This window comes from Diprion similis, chromosome 10 (genome assembly GCF_021155765.1).
Source record: "Diprion similis isolate iyDipSimi1 chromosome 10, iyDipSimi1.1, whole genome shotgun sequence".
Classification (NCBI taxonomy): Eukaryota; Metazoa; Arthropoda; class Insecta; order Hymenoptera; family Diprionidae; genus Diprion; species Diprion similis.
In genome coordinates this window covers 18,680,566-18,704,334 of record NC_060114.1, presented here as the reverse complement: position 1 = coordinate 18,704,334, position 23,769 = coordinate 18,680,566, and the positions used below count along the sequence as shown (strand labels likewise).

General features: G+C 37.4%; 1 protein-coding gene across 1 annotated transcript in view; it reads left to right on the top strand.

Annotated features, from left to right (window-relative positions):
* Nucleotides 1-5,493: 5,493 nt before the first annotated feature.
* Nucleotides 5,494-23,769, top strand: part of LOC124411481 — a 112,459-nt gene continuing 94,183 nt past the window's right edge. The window contains exon 1 of the mRNA XM_046890594.1: nucleotides 5,494-6,031. Within this exon, the coding sequence (XP_046746550.1) occupies nucleotides 5,887-6,031 (145 nt within the window). The 5' untranslated portion in view covers nucleotides 5,494-5,886. The remainder of the gene's footprint in view (nucleotides 6,032-23,769) is intronic.

The window sequence follows — 23,769 nt, the reverse complement described above, 5'->3', positions numbered from 1 at the left end:
TCGAAGTAACGAGTTGGTATCCGGAGGGCGTCGATTCGATTTCTTTTCGCAAATTAGGTTCTCCGAGTACCAGAGTATGAGAGAAGGAACGGAGGGTTCGGTCTCTTCTGGTTTCTCGTTTCACGTTGAATTTCCAACTGCTCGCTACGTAACGTATTTCACAATTCGCCTCTTTTAAGTTACGGCAATATTTTTTTTTTTTTGTTTCTGATGAAACAGGTTCTTAACGTTATTTCTCATCGAAATCAAAATCCATCTAAATTATACACTAGAAATTCCATACAAACCCAACCAACGTCTAGTCTCACAATTTTTGATTTTCTTTTGTGAAACCCGTAATGTGTATGTTTTATTCACGTGTCATTTGAATGAGACAAAAAATTCAAAAAATCCAAACGAAAAGTGAAAAATGTGTCGAGGTAATATATTCGATTACAAATTTTTCTTATTTTCCCCGCAGACATTATTTCTCTCCTCTTTAGTCCGACAAAAAGTAATATTTAGACCTCGTTGCAGCAGAAAAGAAAAAAACAACGAAAACGCTACCCTTATTCGAAAGAGTCTAATCAGCATTCAGTCGTCACCCCCCCCCCCCCCCTCCCCACCCCCCGCGGCCATTTCTAACCATCTGGGAGAACTCATTCCGTGGCAAAAAACTCCGGTTCGAATTGCGAAGGCGATAACCGTGACGCATATGCGCCATGTAAAAATTACCTCCCTCCTCAGTTATCCGTCAAACTTTCGCCGCCGATCAGCCCCGATTCTAGAACCACCCCTCAACCAACCCCTCTTCACCAAAATCCGTATAACCTCTACAGATTTCAAAAGTTTTTCCCTATCAATTTCAGTGAGGATTTTTCTCTGCCAGCCAACCGGTGCACCACCATTGGCTATATAACCTGCGCAACTGGCTAAGATTAAAAAACTTTCTCGCCGAATGCAATTACAGATATACATATATATATATATATATATATGTGTATATGTATATATATATATAATATACGGTGTGTTTGTGTGGGTTTAGATGTAAACGTTTTCAGCCATGGAGAATTTTTCTCGCCGATGGTGATTGATCGATGAGAAAAGAGGTGAAAATACATGTGAAACATTTGAATTCGAAGACTTTGTTTTGAGTGCAGAGAATCGGATATTCATTTTTTCATTCGAAGTATTTTTCATCTCATTTTCATACCGTAATTTTTGCACCCTATAATCTTGAGATATTTCAACCGAAGAACAATTTCCGGATACTTTTTCTCTCGAAAGAGCACGAGAAAAAATAATAATAATAATAATAATAATAATAGTGAAAAAAAAAAAAATTACAAAAAGGTTTGTAAGGCAGAAAATAAAAAGATAAGGAGAGAGAGAGAGAGAGAGATAGGCTAGTTAAATTATCTCGTCGTGTCTCAAGCTTCCTGTCAGGTGTTATTATTTATCTTGCAGTGAAAAGACGTGACAGAAAGTCGAGAAGCTGCATTGAAGAAAAAAATACAAAACACAAAGGGGGGAAAAGAAAAAAGAGGTTGAGAAAATGAAAAGAATAGATTATACATGAGATTACAAATTCTTGGTGTTTTTTAAGGAATCGTTATTCCTCCTCTCTTTCTCTTCTATTCTATTTTTTCATTTTGGGCTCCGTTTTTTTTTTTTTTCAGCGCGTATATCTCGCTTCACATTTTTTTTTTTTTTTTTCTTCGCGTAGAAATATCCCGGAGGTATAAGGTTATGTGAATTTACAATGACTGCCTTTGTATATTCGTGTGTATTCGTACGTGTGCGTAGATACAATCGCTAGAATATTTCCGCAGTTACTGGCATCCTCTAGAATCTTGTGTATTCGACTAGGGAGACCCGGACGAGGGCTGACGTTATGCATCGCAAATTCTCCGAGGCGGGTGAAAAGTGGCGATAAATGATGCCAGAGCGGTCGCGGAATTCAGTTGAATACATAATATGATATATATATATATATACACACACAAATATATATATATATATATATATATATATTTTTTTGTATATATACATATACATATTTACGTACGAAAATACTCCTACCTCGCAAAAACAACAACAAAAAACACTATATATAGATATATATATATATGCGGGGCGTTCCACTTCAAAACGACTTGGATCTGACCCTTGACCTAACCTCTTAATGATCGTTTCGACTCTCGCGAGAGTTAATTTTTTCGAAATTTCTCAAATCCATTTGAATTAGGCTAAGATTTTTGAAAACGATTATTGATCGTAACGCAGAATTTGAAAATCTGAAGTAATTGTTGTGATTTATAACAAACCGTGCGGCTTGATTGTTTTGAAAAATATCACGACGAAAACTGGAATGAATACAATTTTAACTTTATATATATTATAAATTTATAATATAATATTATTATATTTTTTGTAAATTCAACCAATCCTTCGAGCTTGGGAGGTTTTTTTGTTTTTATATTTTGAAGTGTGTGATAGAATTAAAGAAAAAAAAAAAAAAATAAAATAAAATAAATAAATAACCCTCCCCAAGTCTGAAACAGTCTGACGTATATAATTCACCCTAATTCTTTATTTTTTCACTTCAATTTTCACTTCACACGGCGTAGGGGAGGGTCTCGGTATTTACTTGTCGCGTAAATATAAACACAAAGCGGTTGAGTGGAGAAGTTGAGTGAAAGAATGGGGCGCAGCATCAAGGAACCGGAAGATGCCGAAGGGACCTGAGGGGTTGAAAAGCGGAAATGGAAGGAGGCAAAATACTTCGTACATATATAATGCGCGCGTACCTTCCATGCATACCTTACAAACGTAATTTATATGAATAGGTGTGCAGACTCACACCGTGACATTTCTTTATATCTTTGCTCTTTCTCTCTCTCTCTCTCTCTCTCTCTCACTCTCTCTCTCTTTCTTTCTCTGCCACAGTCACGTGTCGGTTTCTAAAGAAGCTCGTTTTATACTGCAGTGTATACCTTATATAATGTATAACCCATTCTGCTGCTGCAATATAAACGATTGCTTGTCATATAGGTATTATACCGTGTGTCCACGAGGAAAGCGCTCACCTTATGCGCGTGCGTCAAGTCGTTCGGATTTTATTTGCCGACAGTTACCGCCTGATTCAGCAGCCGACGCAATGCCAATCGCGTCTGTCAGAAAATATCCCTAGAAGCCCACCGTTATCTGTTGGCTCCTAGGGACATTTTTTGACAGCTATTGCCTGATTCAGCAGCCGACACAATACCAATCGCGACTGTCAGTAAATGTCCCTAGGAGCCCACCGTTAGCTGTTGGATCCTAGGGACATTTTTTGACAGTTGCGATTGGTATTGCGTCGGCTACTCAATCCGGCGGTAACTGTCAGAAAATGTCCCTAGAAGTCAGCAGCTAACGGCCTTCAGTACACCATATATATATTATATATATACGTAAATTCTAGCGAATATTCAAGGTTTTTTTCTGCAACAATTTTCCACGCATTCGTTTTTTTCATCCCCGGAGTATTAAGTCTGATTAAGTTTGTTTCATCTTCTCTAAATACATTGGCGGAATAAAATAAAAAGTCTCGTGTAAAAAACGATCAGTAATTCTGAATGTAACATGATATTTATACGAGGGAAATAACAAGCTGCCGCCTAATTAGTCGAAAACAAGCTTTATTTGCTTGAAATTGGGGTTTCTGTCCACATTCATCCGAATCGACGCATTTCTGTTTTCATTTGATTGATTATTTTATTCAACAAATATTGAAACGATAATATTTTGAATTGATTTCCGTTTAGCCGATTTAACGGTACACAAAATAAACTTACTTTTTTACTATGGGTCACAGAAAAAAACCTATCTTAGTAAAGAGAGAAGGAGAGAAAACAGTCAGATTATTTAAACAGTTACTCTGCAATAATTTGGTCAATCGATAACCTTCTTTAAATAAAATAAAACTACAACTGCTCCGATTTAATGAAACATTTTTTCCTCTTTCAAGTAAATCTGATTTTAACCTAAAAAATTCTCATACAAATTGTTACTTACAATTAGTCAAGGTAACAAATTGAATACTCTTTGTAAAATCGAGGCGTCGGGTAGGTCGTGAAACGTTCATTATGTCTTCACCGAATTGAAATTGTTGTCAAGGTGTAATTAACGTTAATAGGGGTCGAATGGACGAGTTATAAGACTTTGGCAGTGTTCGCGCATGCGCGAACCGAGAAGGAAACGAAAACCGAAGTGCCGATGGCAAGAATCGGTTTAGTCCGCGTCTGACTAGCCAGAGAACAGCACGTGAGTTTCGGTTTCCTCAAGCTTTTACCCTGCGAATTTGATTGAAAACGAAGAGGATTGGCTATCGGAAAAACAATGTATCAAAAATTTTGACGAACAGTTTTTCCAATCGACCCTTCTAATCAGTCGTTTTTTCGAATAATCAATAAATCGAAAAATAAGTTGAAAAATCGTTTTCTCGATTTATCGGTTATCATCACACTCGTAATGCGTAGATCTTCCCCAAGAAGGTTACAACCGTTCAATTTTACGCAGATGAATCTAGGGGGCAGCTTTCGAGTTGAAGAGAGAAGGGATGAAGGACGGGGGATGTCTAATTGCGAGTTGGCCGTGTCCCGTGGCGATTCCGAGGGCTAGGAGAAAGCCACGGGATGTCGGGATATGAAATTTCGAATTTTGAACAACCCGCGGGGCAACTTGAACTCAGATTGGGTCGCGATGCTCTCTGATTGAATTTGCGACTGACTGATTGGGCTGAGACTCGATTTCGAGTTTACGACTCATGCACTTTCGGAGCTGATATATTTTCTCCATTACTTCACTGTTGTAGCTAATCAACCGTTTTAGAAGCGTAGATTTCACCGGTTTTTATAACCTTGAGATTAGAGTTAAAAAAAAGCTTAGAAATCTCGTTATCAAAATCGAGTGAGAGAATACAAAATTGTCATTTTCCACTGAATTTGATATTTTACTTCTCTAAAATGTGGATCGTTATTCGATCTTCGGAAAATTAATTTTTCCCTCTTTTCTTGTTTCAGGATTTCCGGTGTCGTGAATGAGAAATATTTTCACCACGAGTGCTGGGTTCGTTTTTCGAAGCGGCTGAGTTGAGTAAAAAACGAATGAAGGAAAGAAGTGATTCTTTAATAAAAAGTAACCGACTTTAAAATGACCGAATGGTGAATAATTGAAAACAATGTGTAAATGTTAAATCGAAGACACGCTATTGTCGTAATTCAGAGTGATGAAGAACGGAAAAAAATTGCGCACAAGTGATTGAAAAAAAAAAAAAAAATTCTCACTTATTTTGTCACATTTAGTTCATTTTAGTCAAACAATTTGTTGTAATTGAAACGTGTACACGAATAACGAAACTATTCCAGACTGTTTTTACCTCCGAATTTCAACGCTCATGATACATTTGTTTATCGATTTTTTGTTGATTTACTTTTTTGGACCCGTTTTCAGAATTAAATTCAGTATGAGGAAGTTATTTAGAAAACTCGCAACAGTAGAAATCAATACACGACTTATTTGACTAGAAAAAATTATTTTTATTTCGAAATCAAAGACGTAGAATAATTTATAAAAAAATTAGGTCATCGAATCGAACGAATATACAAAAAAAAAAGAAATATTTAAAATAATAAAACGCGAGTGCTATGATTGAATACTCAGCAATGAATGAGAATTCAACAGCAAGATCGTGGATGTACGGTGATAGTAAGAAATTGAAAGAAATCGTGACAAACGGTTATCCGCCATCATGATTTTAAGATTGATAATTTACAACAAGTGAAAATTGGATCGCTTAGAAGCGGCAAAGTGGGGCAATAAAGTGCTGCGAAATATATTTTCGCATATCAAATTCGTGTTAAGATGACAGCTTTTCAAGCTATAATTGCAACATTGTTCGCGATACAGTGGGGAATTGATTTAAATAAATTATCAACGCACACTGGAACGGCATCAGTTACGGCGAACGCTCAGCTAATCTGGACACCGATTTACGTCGGCGGAACTAGTAAGTATTTTGTTTATTTACTTACCGATTTCTCTGAATGAAAATCATATTTGTATCACCCAATATAATATTGTTGATCGGTTTATCAATCGCTGCAATTTTTAACTCTCTAATAGTATATAATACATATCATATGTATGCCATATGTATTGTCGATTTTATAAATAGAATCTTTTTCGGTGAATTTTAGTTATTGTATGTAGAGAATGGAGAATATTCATGAAACACTTATGTACTCAGGAGCATTCCATAGAAAGCTTTGCTTCTTGACTGACTGTCGGTAAGTGTCGGTATGGGAATCTGTATCCAGAACTCTCCTTGTATACCTACCAAGATAGATTTATTATTTGGTTTGTGTCTTGACTAATTGTCGGTAAGTGTCGGTATAGGAATCTGTACCCAGAACTCTCCTTGTATACCTACCAAGGTGAATTTATTATTTATTCCACTCGAATGACTGTGTGAGTGATTTTGATAACACCGATCAAATGGTATCAATTAATTAACAATTGTTCATCATTCACCAGGAATTGAATCTATTCTCTTACGCAGTAGTCAGTTCATCTCGCTTCTTCGTTTTCAAATTTGAATATAAAAATTGGATATAATCATGCCGAGGAACGCAAAGTAAAAAAAAAGGCGTGAGAATTTATAGAACAGTAACCTACAAGAGAATCAAAACATCTAGAGAAAGTTGGCGGGAAGTCGAGAGAAAGAGAATAAAATAAGAAGGGTGAAATCCTCTGTTTCTTGCGTCGAGTTTTCCGTATACATATGTACACCTACTACAGAATCCCAAGGATTTCGGAGGTGAAAACAGCCGGGAGGTCAGGCATAGGTAAAAGGTATAACCAGGATCATTCGGCAGGGTTGATTCGACACATCAGCTCATGTGTAAAAACACATACATACAAGAGGGGGTGGAAGTTATTCGTTCCTATTTGTTTGTCGTCAGAGGCAGACGTCGTCGTTGGACGTAGGCAGACGTGGGCTAATTAACAGAGCTTAACGAGGGACAGAGAGAGAGAGAGAGAGAGAGAGAGAGAAGGGGTTGAAGAGAGGGATGAAAAGAGAGATACGGAGGTGGTGGTTCCACCGGTCGATATCAGACGGGGTCGGTCGCGGGTCGCGCGAGTCGTGACTAATTGTGAAGGTTGACTTGGTTTAGTTCTCGCATTTAACCCTCTCCCACCCCTACCCCCGACCAGGGTCGCGTAATATCCTGACATTAGGGGCGCGCGTGTATACAAAACTCACCCCCTATATCCGGCGCTCAAGCGACCGCTCTGCACGTCACTCAAAACGCTCTCTCTCTAGCTCGTTGTTGTTTTTTTGTTCTTTTTATTTTTGTTTTTTTGTTTCACCCCCGCGCTCAAGGAAAGCCAAAAACACACGTCGTACAGGAAAAACAAACGTATTATACATCTAATGGGTTTGCTCAACAGAGAAAAATAATATATAAGGTTAGTATATGTAGAATTCATCTTACTTTTGTGATCGCAAAAAACAAGGAAAGAAAGAAAAAAAAAAGGAAAGGAAAGCCGCAAATGCAAATGTTTTTTTTTTTTTTTTTTTTTTTTTTCTCTCTACATTTTAATTCCATTTTACTCCCGTCACTTACGTGACGCGGATTTTCGGGCGCAGTCCGTTGAGTCGGAAAAATGCAAAAAATTCCCCGAGAGTTGGGAAAATGTAATCAAGGTGTTTTTCTGATCGTTAGGAAGCGCGACCCGAACGGTTGTCGGTTCGTCTTTCTATCGCGTCGTGTTCACTGGGGTATAATTGATGAGGTTAAATTCGTTTTGAAAATTAAATCCACACCGGGCGGCTTGGAAAAATGTGAAAATTACGAAACGTATTCAAATATCTGTTTCTATTGCATTTCTTTCTTTTTAATTTTCTTTTTCTAATTCTCGTTAACCCAGGACGAGAACAGAACGAAATATTATTTCTCTTTTTTTTTTCCTCCATCCGATCATCGCAAGCCGTGTGCTCGGACGGGTGCAGCAAAGCTGTTGCGGTCTCTCTATTTCGTCCGCACGTTATGAAAAAAAAAAAAAAAACTATGATTATAAAATAATAATAATATTCACGGAAATACAGATACGGTAATTTTCAAGGTAATCCTACACTGCGCGGTCGGAACGAACGAATGTCACGTATCATCTACGTACAATGTACCTGCTACATCGGAAAAAATTAAATGAAGTAAAATAAAATAAAAATAATTTTTTTTTTTTTTTCTTTTTTTTTAATCTCCGCGTGACGCACAAGGCTGAAATTTTTTATAGGGACGTAGCAGGGGAAGAAAAAAACAACAGGAAAAATTATATTCTCGCTTCCAGGTGTATCATCATTCCGTAGCGTATTACATAATCTGAATACATGTATATAATATATGTTATACACATCTCTTATAATGTATCATACGCGTAACGCGTAATTTTTAGGTGTATTATACGTTATACACACCGTTCCACAAAGTGTTTCGGTGTAAAAACGCAACCCTTTTATTTTTTACACCGTGTATTATCAACGTAAATTTGTCGCATTATAAATTACGTTGTACGTATATTATATACTTACACACATGCGTGCATATAGGTATATGGGACATTACAGCTCACTTTGACTTACGGATACTCCTTGACCTCTCGGAATTGGCCCGCAATTTTTTATACGGTTGTTCTCTTTTCTTATTTTTTTTTTTAGATTTTTTCGACACGCTTCGAATTTTCGACAATTTTTCAAAACCATCTTGTTGATTGATACAAATTTTGAAAATCTGAAAAATCATGTGTCAGATATCAAAATTTTCTAAGCTTAAAGCCGGAATCGTGAGATTTTCGCTTCTTACTGTTTTCAAGTTGTTTCTGGTAAAAAAAAACGTGAAAAAAATTAGAAGCGAGATTCATTTTACTACACATCATTGCTGAAATATTTTCATATGTTGGACCGAATTTTTGAAAATTTTTCACATTCTTCGGAACCATTTCAGGATTTGCAATTTTTTTATCAGCAAAATGAGAAGGAAAAAAAAAATGTCTTATGAAAAATCTGAAATAATTCTCAACAATCCGGTGTAAAATATAAAAATGTTTCAGCAATCATCCATCGTAAAACGATTCCAGTTTCAAATTTTTTTTTCCGGGTTTTTTTTTTTTTTTTTTTTTTTTTTAAAAAAAGCTTGAAAACAGTAAGAAGAAAAAATCTTCATATATATATACTCGTACTTCGTTGAACTCCGTTTTTTTCAACCTGACGCTTATGTTTTTTTTTTTCCCTTTTTTTTTCTCTACTTTTCTACCCTTCTCTTTTCCCCTCCAACTACATCTGTCTCTATATTTCTCTTCAGTTTTAAAAGCTCTCTACACGTACTGTATAGCCCTAATTAATTGCGTGTGCACACTATCGCCGTACCGCAGCCACACCCGGAGTTTACAAAATAAAGGTAAAAACTCCCAGTGATAATTGAGGGGCTGGAACAAAAGAGGGCTGATTCAACGTTGAAACCAGCGGAATTTACTGAAAATGTTTTCGTTTTTTTTTTTTTTTTTCCTTTCTATTTTGACCATTACAGCATATTATATCACACGATGCATACGCGTGTGAGAAATTCGAAAATCGTGCTCTTTCTATTATTTTTCTATAATCTAAAAATGAGTTCTTGAACAATGAACGTAAGGGATAATGATTTACTTTCATTATAATATAATATTCGCGGAAAGCGATAGGTATGCAAGAAAAAAAGAAAAAAAAAAAAGAAAGAAAAATAGATATATCTGTAGTTAAAGGAGAAACCGAGCAAAGAGAAAGGGATGAGAGAAAGTGAAGCAAAAAGAAAAGCAGAACGCGAATGACTGCAGAGATTTTACGAGGAAGGTGATAGAGGGAGTGTAAAAAAGTAGAGGAAAATAAAAAAGACCAAGTTCCCTCAAGTACTTTTCGGTGATGGTGGTGAAACTGGCGAGAGTGAGAAGAGCTCAGGGGCTGAAATTTCTCCCCCCCCTTAAGCTCGCGCGGCACCGGCAACCGCTTTTATTATACGCGTGTTGGGTAATTTTAGGCCCTCGAGATAAAGTTTGATTTGATGTTTTTACAATACTGTTTTATTCGCCAGTCAGAATGGTTTGTATATAAGATATTCCCATTCCAATGCCGAAGAGCCAGAGTGGAAAAAAAACTCCTGAAACGAGACGAGAAAATCGAGTGATCTTAATGGCCGATTAAATATTTTTCACGGTACCTGTCTCAAAATCGTGTTTGGTAAACCTCATTCGAGACGAAAAAGAAAATTATTGATATCGCAGGGAAATTTTTATTTCGTTTTTATTTACCGTGTCAAAAACTGTTCGCGAACAATTTGGCCAATTATATTTATATATACTTGCATGTAGGGGTGGGGCGGGCAAAACGGGGTACGGGGGGCAACATTGGGTACCCTTAAAATATTATATAAAAATGTTGTTCTTCAAAATGTTTTTTCAATAGTCAAAAATGACTTCTATAAACATTAGTCTTCAAAAAAAATTTCGATTTTACTATAATTTTGATAAAATGTTGTCAGGTGTACTCAAATATGAATATCCTTAAAATTTAAGACCTCTCACTATTTACAAAATTACTTTGTTTCACGTTTCCACCATATTTTTACAAATTCAGACTTTTATCATTACTGTATCTGTATTCTTGTCGGAAAAAAATAATACTCATAGGAATTTTTGTTTTGACATTCCCTTGAAATGCGGGCTTCATTTTTTTCTATAGTTCTTTACGGAAAGTGAAAGAAAGATTTTCTTGGATTTCTAAATTTTTTATGAAATCGTTAAAATAATGCTTTTATGTGAAAAAATTTCATAAAAGTTATTCTCTTCGTGAGAAAATAATTTTTCCCCGGCCGTGTTGTGAATTTATTACAAAAAAAACTCAACCTGACAATGTGTTTCTCATAAATTTTTAGTGTTAGTCCCGAAGGACTAAGATTAGGATGACGATGATAAAAAAAAAAAAATTTCTTTATAATTATTTATTCTTATAAATGTCAGACACGTCTTTATTCATTCTCTCATCTGTTTACCTATTAACAAAAAATATTCCTCTGTTTACTCATTCGTTCAAAATACCTTCTCGATTTATTCATCACGTTTCTTCATCGATTCACTTGATAATGTTTTTTATTCGTGTTTTGTTACCGATCCTTGATCATTATTTGCGAAAGAACCTTGTTCAGCTGTAGGTATGTATATAGGTGCTTCCGTTTCTTCTTTCCCTCGAGTTTGGTTTGGAAAATACCGCAGTGGAACCCTCTGGCAATGTGCTCGAGGCATCGGCCCCCAAGAGTTCGCGGCATTCTGCCCGACTGGAACAACACCCTCGGAATTCGAACCCTTGCGTTAATCACCGAATTGAACTATTGCTGGCTGCCGGCTGTTGTTATTGGGAAAAGCTTGGTGAGCTGTAAAGAAACCTCGAGAGTTATTTCACCTCCATTCTCCTCTCTCTCAAATTCCTTCGTTGTTTGATCCTAATTTCACAACTTCGAGTCTGACGACTGACTAAAAATGTTTCACTTTCAGATCAGCTGTCTGATATTTTTCGTGAAATTTTGTTTTTCAAATGTTACAACACACAATTCCAGTTACGCTGTCAATCGTGATAATAACTATAACTGTCAAAAAAATATCCCTAGGAACCAACAGCTAACGGTGAGCTCCTAGGGACATTTTCTGATAGTCGCAATTGGTATTGCGTTGGCTGCTCTATCAGGCGGTAACTGTCGACCAATAAAATTCGAACGACTTGACGCATGCGCATAAGGGGACACGTTATAAACTCGGTGCGACAAAATCGTCTCCTCTTTCAACGTATCCAGTAATGCATATGATTGTAGACTCCATTTCGGAACATGATATTCCACTTTGAATTAATTCCGCGTGTACGTGCCATTTTGCGAATGCACGTAACCAGACACGTACATCGACGGTATCGAAATTATATCAGAGTAGAAAATAAACGCTTATAATAATCGAAGCGCGGCGCATCTGGATGCAGATAGAAAGAAAAAGACGTAGTTACTGAAAGTAACTCAAAGACGTCGAAAGATTTTTTTAAAAATGCTCGATTAATTTCTCGCAGACTTTCAGACAGCGTAATAAATATGACAGCGAATTCGTCGTTCGTCGATTAACTATTGGTCAAATAACCGTAAGCGAGGTGCAAAATTGAAATTCAAAAATACTTCGAACGCAGTGACATCGAATGAAAACAAGAGAAAATAGATATCCATTTCAATACCAGTCATACAAATAAATCATTCAATTGCCTTTCCCAAAAATCATCAGAGACTTTTGTGGAAAAAGGGTAAAAAAAAAAAAAAAAAAAAAAAAAGGAAAAGTTTCACAGTTGTTGAACAGTTGCAATTCGGTTTCTCCAATCTCTATTCTCTCTCAATGGATACATCCGCACATCGATTGCAAACCAAGAATGGTTTCAGTTCTACATACCGTACCTTGCGAATTGTGCGGTGAATGCGGAGTTGATGCAACTTGTATGTACATGAATACATGTGAAGTATATGTATACGTTATATACCGCTTTAATATATCAAGTGCATGCTATGCGCTTGTTAAAAGGGAAGGGGGAGTTAGTTGCATATCCATGCTCCACAACACTGCCATCCATTGTTTCGACCTGACCACAAAGCGGAATATCACTGGTTTTGAAAACGTACAGAGAGAGAGAGAGAGAGAGAGAGATGAAAAGGGAGAGTAGAATGTGTATTCCCCATGAGTTTATACTCGCCGTTCAAGCGTTATATTCGTTTGTTACGATTAACACAATCTGTTTCCGCTACTTTCGACAACGCTCTGGCAAACCGCGTCAACTTCCGTTACTTCACCCTCGAGCGGAAATTCGATTTTCGATACAAGCGATGACATTCATACACCTACGATCCGCTTTGAACAGCATCTGAGCAACTGGATAGTTCAACGTTTTCCCTTTTTTGTAACTTAACGTGCGTCTAAATATAAATACTTGACTGGATATTGAGACAAGTGATGATCAAGACAAGATGGCGTCAGGACGGTTAATCAGCTGATCGTTCCTGGTCACTAACACGGAAAACACTGTACAGAAAGTTCCGTGCAAGCTGTCAGAGTCTGATTTTGTTGCATTGAGTTGAAGCACGGCAAAATCCCGGACCAAAAAATACTCTAATTGTGAAATACGGTGATGCTGCAGTAGTTTATTTTCCATCGCAAGATGGCGTCGTTGAACAACATGGATCTTGAACACGTGCCTCGTTATAATTATACCGGCAGTGAGAAATTTCTCAGATGATTTTTTTTCCTGTCTTGACATTTTAATTAACCTTACGTTCATTTGGCAGGTTTCAAAAAGTGATCGATGTGATATTGATAGTCACAGTCATTTTGTGCAAACTCTCAGTGTTATTATTCACCCAGAGCACAAGTCTCTACACACTTGCAATGCTGTATACATGAATATTGTTACTAGATGCAGTGGTTTCCTCTCTCTTCGAAGATAATTACTTCTCGGTGTAAGGTGATGTGGGCTTGAACTCCCGCCTCCGGAAAGGGGCAAAGCTCCATATTTCTCCAGCCTACACATCCACCACCCGTGAATCTCCCCCATTCGCCCTCCGGTCTCCTTGCGAAACTCGATAATTGGCTATGCAACTCTGCAGCTCTCACGGAAGACAATGGAGCTCGAGGATCATCTCTTACCGTGTGTCACAAAATCCTCTGTATAATAGTTTCCATTAATCAGTGCCAGCTTTCCGCACGCTGCAGACACCCACAATTCAGTAGCTTAATTAGGTATGTATACAGTCCCAAATGTGGACGTTGTGGGAACCGAATTGCTTACTTCGATTCACTGTCCCGCACACCATAGAATTTTATTCATTAGTTTGTAGTTTAGTCTCATCTTCATAACGCATCTTTTTGTTTTTTGTTTCTTGTGAAACATGACAATTTTATTTGATCGTATTCTACCTTATCGACAGGGAATTTTAGGTGGTTTTCAGCATAGAATCTTACTCATCAGTTTGTAATTTAGTCTTATCTTCATAACGCATCTTTTTGTTTTCAGTTTCTGGTAAAATATGGCAATTTTATTTGATCGTGTTCTACCTTATCGACAGGATATTGTAGGTGGTTTTCAGCATAGAATCTTACTCATCAGTTTGTAGTTTATTCTCATCTTCATAACGCATCTTTTTATTTTTGGTTCCTTGTGAAACATGACAATTTTACTTGATCGTATTCTACCTTATCGACAGGGACAGCGTAGACCCAATATCCGCAACCAGCCACTCTAGATATCTTCTAGGTACACGAGATTCCTTCTATATCTAATTTTTGTTCCCCGATCTGTGCATGGCTACTTTTTCTCATGTACGAAACGTCAGTCTTTTTTGAATAAAACGGTTCCCTTGATCTACACCTTAACTCTGTTTTGACTTCGTTAACCAAACTCTTCCTTGTAAAAACTAAAGAATGAAAACTGTGTCGCAAGAAAGCTATCAGCTTAGGTATATATTGGGACGCAAAATCGTTTTCCAATATACCAATTTCGGCGACTCTGCAGCCGTCACGACTGATAATTATGTACTTTTACCTCTGAAAATGGGGTGCAACGGTTGTTTTTCTTTAATCGAGCGGCCATTCAATCGCGCGTCGATTCGCTCCCGAGAGATATAAAAGTTCCTTCTGCCTTTCTGTTTCGCTGAAGTTTTATTTTTTGTAATTAATTTGTTTCTCTTTTTTCTTTTCTTTTTTTTCTTTTTTGTTTTTTTTTTCAACCCTCCCACTCGTCTTGCTTTCTTCTCTTCAATTTCCGTCTTTCAGCTTCATGTATCCAAACCAGCCCTGAGGGACTCTTTCAATTTAATTGCTTTCACTCGGCGGGCTCATACAGATCCTCAGAGTAGGTAGGTACATACCGCTGATCTGTCCGTCTCGCCACCATCCGAATAAAGCTGAAAATTTTCTCCCAACTGATTAATTCACTAACGAAATGAAACTCGTCGAAGATTTCTTTTTTTTTTTTTTTTTTTTTTTTTTTACGCGAAATTTTTTGCGCCCAAACAATTATCCATCGTAGCAATAAATTACTTTCAGTACTCTTCTTTCAACGCTTGAATACAGAGAATTTTTCTCCATCTTTATTATAATATAAAACTCGATTTGTGTGAGAAAAACGAGGTTCGCAGTTTTCATAAAACTTGAGACAAATATTTGAAAAACTGGTGAAATGCGATGAAAAAAAAAAAAAAAAAAAAAACTACTTCGGGAAAGTAAAAATAAATAAAAATTGGTTTTGCCAAAGAGCGTTGCGCAATACACGTACAAGTGAAGAGAGAGTTGTGAAATACCGCGGCGAGAGAATAGTTCGCCGTGGTTGCTCTTTTCTGCGGCGTTCAACCGGCACAAAGGAATTATTTTTTATTTTTTCAATTTTATTTCGTTCTTTCTATCCAGTTAATTCTGTCCGTTTCATTTTTTTCTTTTTTCCATCCCTTCCCTTTTCCTTCTCTATATTCTCGATTTTACTATACCAAGTAGATAAAGTAAGAGATTCTTCAAAGAATTCTTTTGTCGATATTTTTTTATTTTTTTCTGTCTCTAGTTTCTTGTAATCTCCATTTAGTGTGATTTTTTTCTTTCTTTTGCATTATTTCGAAATCTTCCTTTGCTTTAGTTTTATACTTTTCATAATTCATTGTTATTTCTTTATCTTTGCGAAGGATTCGCGGTCGTCAATTTCATTGGTAGAAAAAATAGAAGAAACTTGTTGAAAAATGTTTCTACAGGCAAAAACTGGAAACGAATTTAATAAAACAGAATATGAGAGACGGAAATATTATATTAAAAAATATCTGTCAGAGAACACAGAGAACAAATATATTCATGACATATATAAATATCTACGTCGAAGCCGTTAAAACGTCGCAAGTTTTAATTCAGGTTTGTTGTAAAAAAAAAAAAAAAACACAAAAAAACAAAAAAAAATCGATAATTCAAATATAGAGTTTAATCAAGTTGAAAAATCGCTACGATTCGTCGAATCGGTACGAGAGATATTGGAATTCGTCGCGGGGGCGTCTTTGCACCCTCTGTTCACTACTTTCCACCCGCGACGTGAACTCGCTTCGAGAATTCATTCTCCCCTAGATTATGCAAATTATTAATATATAGGATTCGACAAAGAGGAAGTCGCCAGCGGGTGCAGAGTGGTAGAAATTTAAAACGATCCTCGTCTTTCCTTCATCATTTTGACCCCAGCCTCTGGTGTGAGTATACATGGTATGCCTACGGGTGCAGCTTTTTTCTACAAAAAAGTTTCTCTCTCCCGCTGAACTGGACTTAAGTAAGATGTGTACCAACGGCACCAAAATACCCTAGATCGGTGGCGATTTATTGTCATGACGTTGAATCTGTGTGGGGAAAAAATGAGCGGGACTTTAAATAATTCACACCATAACTTTACGTGATGGCATTACCGAGCAGGGTAGCGTTCGAAAGAAAAATAATTCCCTAGCAATATAGGGATTTTTTTAGACAGTTGGTACACGTCTCATTTAAAGGTCTTGACCTCGAAGAATGGGGCGTTTCGTAGGAGTTTTAGACACACCATGTATACTGACACCACGCTATGCAAGTATAACATTTTCTTCCCGCATCTGCATCTGGAATTTTTTTTTCTGTGCAGTTTTGTTTATGAAATTTTTTTTTGCTACCCGAAACGTGACTTCGGTTCATATTTCGAAAATCATGACGACTGGAAGTCCTTGGCTATTTCTTTTTTCCCCTGTACTTCCCTTCTTCCCTTTTTATTCGTTTCGTTTACTTTTCACGACCCTTAAAATTGACATTTCTCGAAAACGAAGGTCTGGCCTGCCGAAATTGCAGAACCCTGACACGCGATGTGAACCGAGACGAAAGACCTCCGTTTCGATATATTTTCTTTAGGGTCGGTCCCTTATCCTTCAGGAACTGGGATTCCACTGACCTACGCTGCACTTTACTTTTACGACGATCTTTCATTCGCACGATGTGACGAGTTTAAATATTTATTTCCTTCTTCATTCTTGACTCAGTATAAACAAATCTGTACAATCAATGTTGTTGGGGTTCATTCGAATCCGTTTACCTGTTTCAGTACTTTTTGAAAATCTTTCACTCTTCTAATACGCCATGTTTTTAGCTCGTCACTTTAGTAGCTAGTTGATTGTTACTTCAGTAGTTTAAATTGTTACGTCGTTATTTTGATGCTCGATTACGTTGTTAATTTGATGCTTTATCATTTTCAGACATTGTTATTACTTGACTACTTTGTTACTCTGTTACTTCAGAAGTTTGTTACTTCGTCACTTTGTAACCTTGTTACTTTGATACTTCGATACTTTAATACAGTGCTGCTTTATTAATTTCATTCTTTGTTATTTGTGTCGATTGTTACTCAGTTACTTCGGTAGTTTGTAACGTCGTCACTTTGTTACTTTGCCACTTTCATGCTTCACGGCATTGATCCTTCGTTATTTAAGTCGTTAGTTAATCTGTTACTCCAATCGTTTTTTAGTTTATTACTTCGTTACTTTTTTACAGTATTACTAGGTATTATTTTGTTATTTCAATAGTTTATAACGCGATTATCTTAGCGCTATATCACGCCCTTACTCAGTCACTTTTTTTTAACAATGGTTACCTTGTTACGTTTCTACTTCGCCTCCTTTTCACTTCGTTACTTTTTACCTTGTTGCAATATTACTTTGTCACTTGATCACTTTATTTCAAGTCGTGAGCAAACAAAAGTCGTCTCAATTTAATTTTCACAAACTACGTACTCGGTACATCAGCTTTAGCGTAATGAACTTGGCACCTTCAACTTGGTGCTGAACGAGTGGAGACTTCCGAACAAATTTCAAAGGTGAGATATCATTTGGCATTAATTACCTCATCATACAGAGTCTTGGCAATCAAGTACCTCGTAGGGTTCTAATTACGAGACTGCATTTATATAAGTGCTTTCACTTATCGCTTCGGCTCGAGTGACTCGAAAGTAGGTGATAAGTATGGCTGCACGGTTACAACGCGTCGACGGGGATGGAAAGTAGCTTTGCTGTGCAGCACGTAACCTGCAATGCGAGCGCGGAGAGATACTGGAATGGCTGAACTATAAGCTAAGGGGTTCTTGGAACATAATGGGCTCCGTCTTCGCCTCTCTGTCTCTCTCTTTCTCTCTTTCTCTCTCTCTCTCTCTCTCTCTCTCCTCGGAATAATAAGGCCGAGGATATATTAACGCCGGTAGTACACACAAGACGCCGTACCAAATTATACCCGTGCTCATTTCGCTTTCGCAGCCTGCCACGACCCCGATTAGCGAAATAGTCCCCATTTTTTGCTCCTACGAAAAGAAGAAAAGACGAAAAAAATTTAGTGCCAGATTTGAGGACAAAATTTTTTTGATCCTTTTCCTTGTTTTCGAATCTCTCTCTTTCTCTCTATCTCACTTTTGCTCTGTGTATAAATTTGAAATTTTCATCTGCCATATTGGATCCGCCATCTTGAATTTTTGGAATCAGATTTAAAGTTCGTAATCGGCGATCCCAAAAACCATAGAATACTGTTTTGTTATAAAAATTGATTTAGCAAAATAATGTGTGACTTAAAGGTTTAAGAACATTCTGGTGACTTCTTGAACCACTATTTGTCGCTAATGGATGGACCATTTTTCAGTTGAAAACTCATAGGAGATACTTTTCCTTACCTCTACCCTCCATATCCAAGCCATATCGGATATTTCAGAACGTCACTTAGGCTGCGCGCATTTAACGCGTTGTAGCAGTTCTACCTTTACCGGCCGAGCAAACTCATCCGTTTTCTTCCTATATTAAATAAACAAACGGACGGAATGGGTTGAAATTTCGACGGTCCATTGCTCTTTTGTAACGGAATCGAGGAAGGTTACTCATATCCTGAAAATCGTCAAAAAAATATGTGGTTTTTGGACACGTGTCGCTATACAGTTCGCTAGAAAAGAGCTATACACCGTCGAAATTTCAACCCATTCCGTTCGTTTGTTTATTTAATATAGGAAGAAAACGGATGAGTTGGCTCGGTCGGTAAAGGTAGGACTGCTACATCGCGTTAAATAAGTAGATTTGACACGTAATATTTCTGCCTTTACAGCGCTTTGCCTTGACATGTACTACGTTTGATACATCCTTAACGCTAGTTATTACTTACTCGTGCCTTTTTCCCAATGGTTTTTGAATAAAGTTCCAACTATGGGTTGCAGGTTATACGCTTCACACACACACACGCAAACACTTGTCGGGCAGATCGTTTCGCCGTTCAGCGAATATATCTATAGAGGTGTAATAATGCTCGATAGCTGTATGTACAAATCACGGTGAAACTGGCTTTTATAAAATCTCGGGCATTGGCTGAGCTTACGGTCGGTTGCCCGTCTAGTTTTTCGACTTCGTAATGGCCCTGCAGCGCTAGAAAGTAGCTGCGAGCACGTAGAGGTTTTTCTATTTTCACCCCCGCCCCTTTTTCCGGCTGCAGCATACATGTTATATCTATACGTATAATCGGGGATGCGATATTCCAGCGTAACGTTCCGAACTTTTCCTCGTTTTTATCCGGGAATTATTGTCGTTGGTCAAAAACTATAGTCAACGCGATGAAATTCGGCTCATTTTATACGTCTGTATAAATCCGGAATAGATATAAATGCCTCTTTTGACTCTACAGCTGCACGTTCACGTTTTGCGTTATATTCTATATTTATATGCCCACGGATGTAATGTGACGACTTTTATTACATCGTAAAATACAACTTATACTGCAATCGTGTCCGGTAATATTACGTAGTACATGCTTAATTCAATACCTACTTTATATTACACCAGGTTTTTCTCGTTGCGTTCATCAAAAACTCGTTTTCTATTATCTTTCATTTGCCTTATTGTGTGTCTGTGTTCGTTTGTGCGGTCTGTGTTTTTTTCTCGATTTTGTGCGGATATCCTATTTCTTGTTTCTTGATACAGTTTCTCGTTTTTCAATATTGCCTGATTGAGATTTGGTTATTATTTTTTTTATTTTGTTCCTTTTTTCTTTTATATTTCGAGATAGCAAGAACTTTCTAGAGTTGATCGTGTGAAATTAGAAAAAAAAACGAAAAAATTGATCCCTGTCAATGAGCGAATCAGAAGCCATAAATAATTCTTTTTCTTTAATTTTTTCTTGCATTAAACTATCTAACGTAAATTAATTATATCAATATCTTTGACATAAACTGGTTACCTTTTACTCTTATTATTATGTCAAAAGCATGTAGAAGTATGGGATAAAAAATTACATGAATTCATACTTTGTTTGGATTCGTTTTTTCCCACTAATTTCATACTGAAATCTGAAATATCAAAACTTGTAATTTAAGCTAAGCTGATTCAACTCGACTTAACAGGATGAATGAACGATGTAACTATACTTTTATTGCATCATTTTTTCACAGTGTGTTTATTTTGTTGTTATTGTTGTTGTTGTTGTTGTTGTTATCATTTGCATTAAAAAAACATGACGTGAATAGCAATCTATATTTATTGTAAATCGAAACTATAATAGAGAAGCAAAAAAGGAAAATATATTCGGAATATATGAAAGAGTGTATAGAAGAGGTAAGAGTTTTCAGGGATGAAGTAGGGGATAAAAATATTACTATGGGGTTTGAACGCGTGTACGATTTATGAAATACATAGCATTAATAATTCATAACCTTTGTCTTCCCTCGAAACTCTCCAGCAGGCTCTCTCGTCTTTGAAATGCACCAACTCCCATCCTCATACCCACCATCCTCCACCATGGCGTCCAACCACCATGAAACTATCGTTTCGGCTTTATCAGCTGAATAATACACGGCGTATACATTGCTTTTGAATCAGCGTATTTCAGTTCCGATTTCAGATTGGACAAGGACAGTCAAAGTAATTTATAGTTGCGGTTACTACCGTATAACAGATGTCGTTAAATATTTTTATTTTTCATTTGAAAGGAGGAATGTAAAGCTGAATGAGGAATGAAAATCAGTTTCGAAGCTGTGATCTTAAAACATCTTTTTCAACTGTGGTCAGTCCTGTTATATTTTTTTAGTTACAACTATTACGATAATTTGATACTTAGGCAGCAATAAATTGATGTTTAGACCTTATTTAATTGAAAAAATTCTGTACACACACACACACACACAAAAAAAGAAAACACAATTTACCAAATATGGCGAAAGAAATGTTTTGCTAATTCGAATAAATTTACTTTCACTTGATGGCACAAATTCTTGTTCTGATCACTTTTTCTCGAATCAAATTACAGTTCCTTCACCATATTTTCAGGTAAATACAACGAATCATTTCTCTATTCTTAAGCTAAACAAACTGCAGATTTAATGTTGGAAAAACAAAAAAAACCTAGTATTTTTACAATTGTAATCACTCTAAAGAGTTATGCGAATTTGAATGAAGCTTTATCCTCGGTATCGTCTTTTAGTTCATTCTCACTTCGAGCCAGTTCAAACGTAGAACACAAAAGGAAAAGAAAAAGGAAAGAATGAACCGGGCAGAGAGAAGCAGAACTATATAAAAGGAAGATAGAAAAGCGGAACACGTCGAAGGATAATTCAGTCGATAAAATTTAGGTACCCACCGTGAACCTTTTTCGCGGATAGTTATACATTTTTATCTCTTACTCCTGACCGAATGGGGTTCATAGGGGATGAGGCATGGGGCATGGGGGTGGGTGAAAATCAATGATTCTGTCGAGTAAGAGCTTCGAGACCGAGTGACTAGCAGCGTGTGCAAAAGCTAAATCTCCGCGTCTCTCTGCTTCCGCGATGCTATTAAATCGGTCCTTTGAGTAGGAGCGATTCATTATCGGGAATACTTTGAGGAAAATTGAGCTATTAAACCGAAAATAGATTGGTTTTATCGCCCAGACAACGAGGATCGTTTTCACCAAATTTTTTCATCGTAGCGGATGTATTTCACGTTTTAAAAAAAAAATGCCAAAAAAAAAAAAACACACCGCACATGCATATTCGTTCGTTACCGAAAAATTTACGCCTCAGTCTGTATAATTGGCGAATTTAATTACTCGTCATCTAGTTTTGACGTTTATTGGCTCTTTCTTTTTAGATTCGGCGGGAATAAAACTGCCAGAAAACATGTTATTCTCATTTCAAAATGATTCATTTCAGCGGAAATGTGCAGCTGAATTTTTCAAGCTTTTGAATAATCTCGGAGCACCTGATTCATTAAGGTTTTGTAGTACTCCAACCTTTACCGACCGAGCAAACTCACCCTTTTTCTTCCTATACTGAATAAACAAACGAACGGAAAGACTTGAAATTTCGACGGTGCGTCGTTCTATTGTTCCGGAATTCAGGAAAGTTACTTATATTCCGAAAATCGTCAAAAATCGTCTTGATTTCCCGCATCCAAAAAAGGGTGAGTATTCTCAGTCGGTAAAGGTAGGAGTACTACATAACCTTGAACTAAAATTCATCGGAAAATTTGGTGTACAGAGAAAATTGTTCTTCTTCTTTTGTTTTTGTTTCTCCGAAGTTGCATTTTTTTGCGATGAAAAAACGAACCGATCGGATTTTTCGACTTTCGGTAGAGTCCGAATACCCTTTGAGTCTGAAAAATGTTTGAAAGTTTGAGGAATGCCGTGACGAGGAAGACCTGGATAAAACGTTTGGATCGTTACGAGTTCTTCGCCCGGGTATCTCTAGCAATGAAGATTTTCGATCTTCTTTGAAGTTCGGACAAGCCGGACCAAAAGTCGGCGAGTCTCTCTATCGATTCTAGCTCAAATGGCGTCAAAGAAACTGCTCGAGCCGCGAGGCGATGTGAAGTTTCATCGAGGTTTTCCCGCGGCTTGAACGACGGGCAGCCTGGCTCGGCGGGTGGGTAATTTATTTCAGAGAGTTGGTAAACAATGCTTTTACTCTTTTAAATTCCGAGAGCCCGACGACCTTCTCCTCTTCGCTACTCAACGTTGAACCTTAAACCTCGTCCTGCGGTGACTGCTCGGTGTGAGGGGGGAGGAAAGAGAGAAAAGTGGTGAGTCGAGAGGAAAGAGGAAAGAGGAAAGAGGAAAGAGGAAAGAGAGGGCTGTTGACTTCATTTTCCACCCCCGCAAGCCGCGGCCTCCTCTTTTAGCCACAGCAAACGCCGACCCGATGGAGAAAATTGCCGAAGTAGGTACGGGCACCGACTTTCGAGACATTTTGCACAAAGTCAAAGGGACCGAAGAGCGCGGAAAAGAGAGAGAGAGAGAGGGAAGGATCGGGGAAGAAATACTCGGAGAAATACGAAGCTTGGCTGCCATGGCAAATACCACCAAATTGGATGGGCACCGAAATGCTAGAAGGAACCGGAAAGGAATTGCGAGTTTAATTTTTCGAATGCGAGAGGAAGAGATTAAACGACGGAATTGAGAAACGCTTTGATAAGGCATGATGAGGATATTTGCAATAAACGGAGAAACTCATTTAATGACCTCACAGTTATGCTAGTCGATTTACAAAAGCAGGGGATGCAGCTGGATACGATTTAGAATTTTTGTTCCTTCGATGTTGTCGGGAAACTGATCCGATTTGTTGGCTCGCAGGAAAAAAATACAACCGAACTGCGAAAACAAACTTGG